Source organism: Theobroma umbraticum, unplaced genomic scaffold (assembly GCF_002168275.2).
Source record: "Theobroma umbraticum cultivar Fairchild unplaced genomic scaffold, ASM216827v3 scaffold_4602.0, whole genome shotgun sequence".
In the NCBI taxonomy this organism is placed as follows: Eukaryota; Viridiplantae; Streptophyta; class Magnoliopsida; order Malvales; family Malvaceae; genus Theobroma; species Theobroma umbraticum.
Window position 1 is genome coordinate 1145 of NW_018401475.1, and position 1856 is coordinate 3000.

The 1856-nt window shown below is 36.5% G+C and overlaps 1 protein-coding gene across 2 annotated transcripts; it reads left to right on the forward strand.

Moving 5' to 3' along the window:
• The first annotated feature begins 6 nt into the window (after positions 1 to 6).
• Positions 7 to 1651, forward strand: RAD51D (DNA repair RAD51-like protein). Of its 2 annotated transcripts, none has more exons than XM_021444848.2 (6): positions 7 to 206; positions 337 to 450; positions 537 to 624; positions 885 to 955; positions 1103 to 1252; positions 1455 to 1651. In XM_021444848.2, the coding sequence occupies exons 1-6, from the start codon at positions 111 to 113 to the stop codon at positions 1485 to 1487; spliced, it is 552 nt and encodes a 183-aa protein (XP_021300523.2). In that variant the 5' UTR covers positions 7 to 110; the 3' UTR covers positions 1488 to 1651. The 2 variants fall into 2 exon arrangements, with proteins under 2 accessions (XP_021300523.2, XP_089641860.1); XM_089785734.1 differs by having other exon boundaries at positions 1119 to 1252.
• Positions 1652 to 1856: the final 205 nt, after the last annotated feature.

Consider the following 1856-nt stretch of genomic DNA (forward strand, 5'->3'; position numbering starts at 1 on the left):
TCTGTTTGTTTCGTCATTAAACATTGTTTTTATCTGTTTAAAAGCTGATTCAAATTCTTGGTGATGTTGAGGTTTGCCTACAAACTGCATCAAATGCGGCGAGTAATCATATGGGCACTGTTGTGTACTTAGATACAGGCAACTCTTTTTCCCCTCAACGCATTGCCCACTTCCTTGGAAAGACTAATGAGCTTGCATCTTCTCAGGTGAAATATTTCATTTACTCTTATTATTCTATTTATTTCTTAGTTCCTTTCTTTATCTTATATCCATACATTTCCATTTTTTCTTTTGGTGCTAACTCACTTTGGTCTCTGCTTGTTTGTCATTTTGAAGGTCAAAAACGAAATTCTGCAACGAGTAATGAGCAACATATTGTGTCACTCTGTGTATGACATCTTTGAGATGTTTGATTTGCTACATAAGCTAGAATATCAATTGAGATATCAGGTTTCAGTGAAATGAAGAATCCACACTGTTATGCTTTGATTGATTTTCATGTTCTAGTGTTATTGATCAAGTGATCATCAGTTCAGGACAGAGGAGGCTGTCAGATGCGATTGCTAATAATTGATTCAATCTCATTGCTGATCACCCCTGTACTCGGAGGAACCAGCTCACAGGGTATATAAACATGCATCACTATTTCCTCTGGTATACTATGTACTAATTTGCGGAGACACTTGATCAATTAGATAGAAGGTTCTTTTTTAAGTAAAATGAACAAAAAAAAAAAAAAGAAAAACAAATGGTTTTTTCTTTTTCCCATGTTAATAATTAGAAAGCCTACTGTATGTGTTTCTTTGTTCGTTCATAGGACTGAACATGTCATATACTGCCAATATGCATATAAGGAGTCGTTAATTCAAGCTTAATGGATTCAGGGCGTGCTTTGATGGTGTCTGCTGGATATTTGCTGAAAAAGCTTGCAGATCAGCATAATCTTGCGGTGCTTGTAAGTTTTGCTTTTGAAGCAATTCTGTGCTAGCATGGCTTGACCAATAAAATTCTAAAATTTGACTACCATTGCTTCCAACTAGTAATTTCTAGCCATATAACTATTTCTCCTTGTAATAGCTATTCATTAGGAATCTTGTTCTAGGTGACCAATCATACAGTGGGTGGTGAGGGAGGGACTTCCAAACCAGCTCTTGGAGAGAGTTGGAAGAGCATCCCACATTCGAGGCTTCTCCTGTCCTGTGACCGTGGGAGCAATGTCTGCAATGTTTCCATTTTAAAACACCCATCCATGGTATGCTCATATGTTCATGTTTCTCGAATTCTCCACATTCATAAATTATTACTTTCCTGCATGCCTTTACCTTGTGGCTTTTGCCTCGTTTTAGTAATCACTTTGCATTGCTCCTAATTATATTCTGCAACTGAAATGCACTTAGCAATCCTTACAACCTTCTTAACCATTCGTTTAATTTACATTTTCACATTTACATTAGGCTTCTGGGGAGGCTGCAAGGTTTGTGATTTAGAGCAGACTATACAGGTGAGCTTGGGATGTAAAGAAAATGGTAAAAAGGAGCTGTTTCATGAAGTAAAAATGCTAGTTACTTTTAAGCATGGATGATCTCAGCTGCATTAGTCAGGAACAGATGTAATTCAATTGTATATGGCAAGTGCTAATTGTTTTGACTGCTTTCTCTTCTCTTCTTGTTCTTTCAATGTATTATTGGTCTGACTTACGAAACTCTTCACCTTGTATTAAATCAATGTTATTACCACCAAAGTCATGAATGAAAGTCGTTAGTGCTGAAGCTTTTAGCTGTGTCAAGAACTGCATTTCAAATGAATCTTTATATCGATTGTTATGCTGAAGTTTAGAATCTTACTCCTAATGCTGG

Coding starts and splice junctions, on each gene's coding strand:
- RAD51D (XM_021444848.2), top strand. CDS start 111: ATGGGCACTGTTGTGTACTTAGATACAGGCAACTCTTTTTCCCCTCAA. Junction 625..884: donor CGGAGGAACCAGCTCACAGG/GTATATAAACAT, acceptor TAATGGATTCAG/GGCGTGCTTTGATGGTGTCT. Junction 956..1,102: donor AGCATAATCTTGCGGTGCTT/GTAAGTTTTGCT, acceptor ATCTTGTTCTAG/GTGACCAATCATACAGTGGG.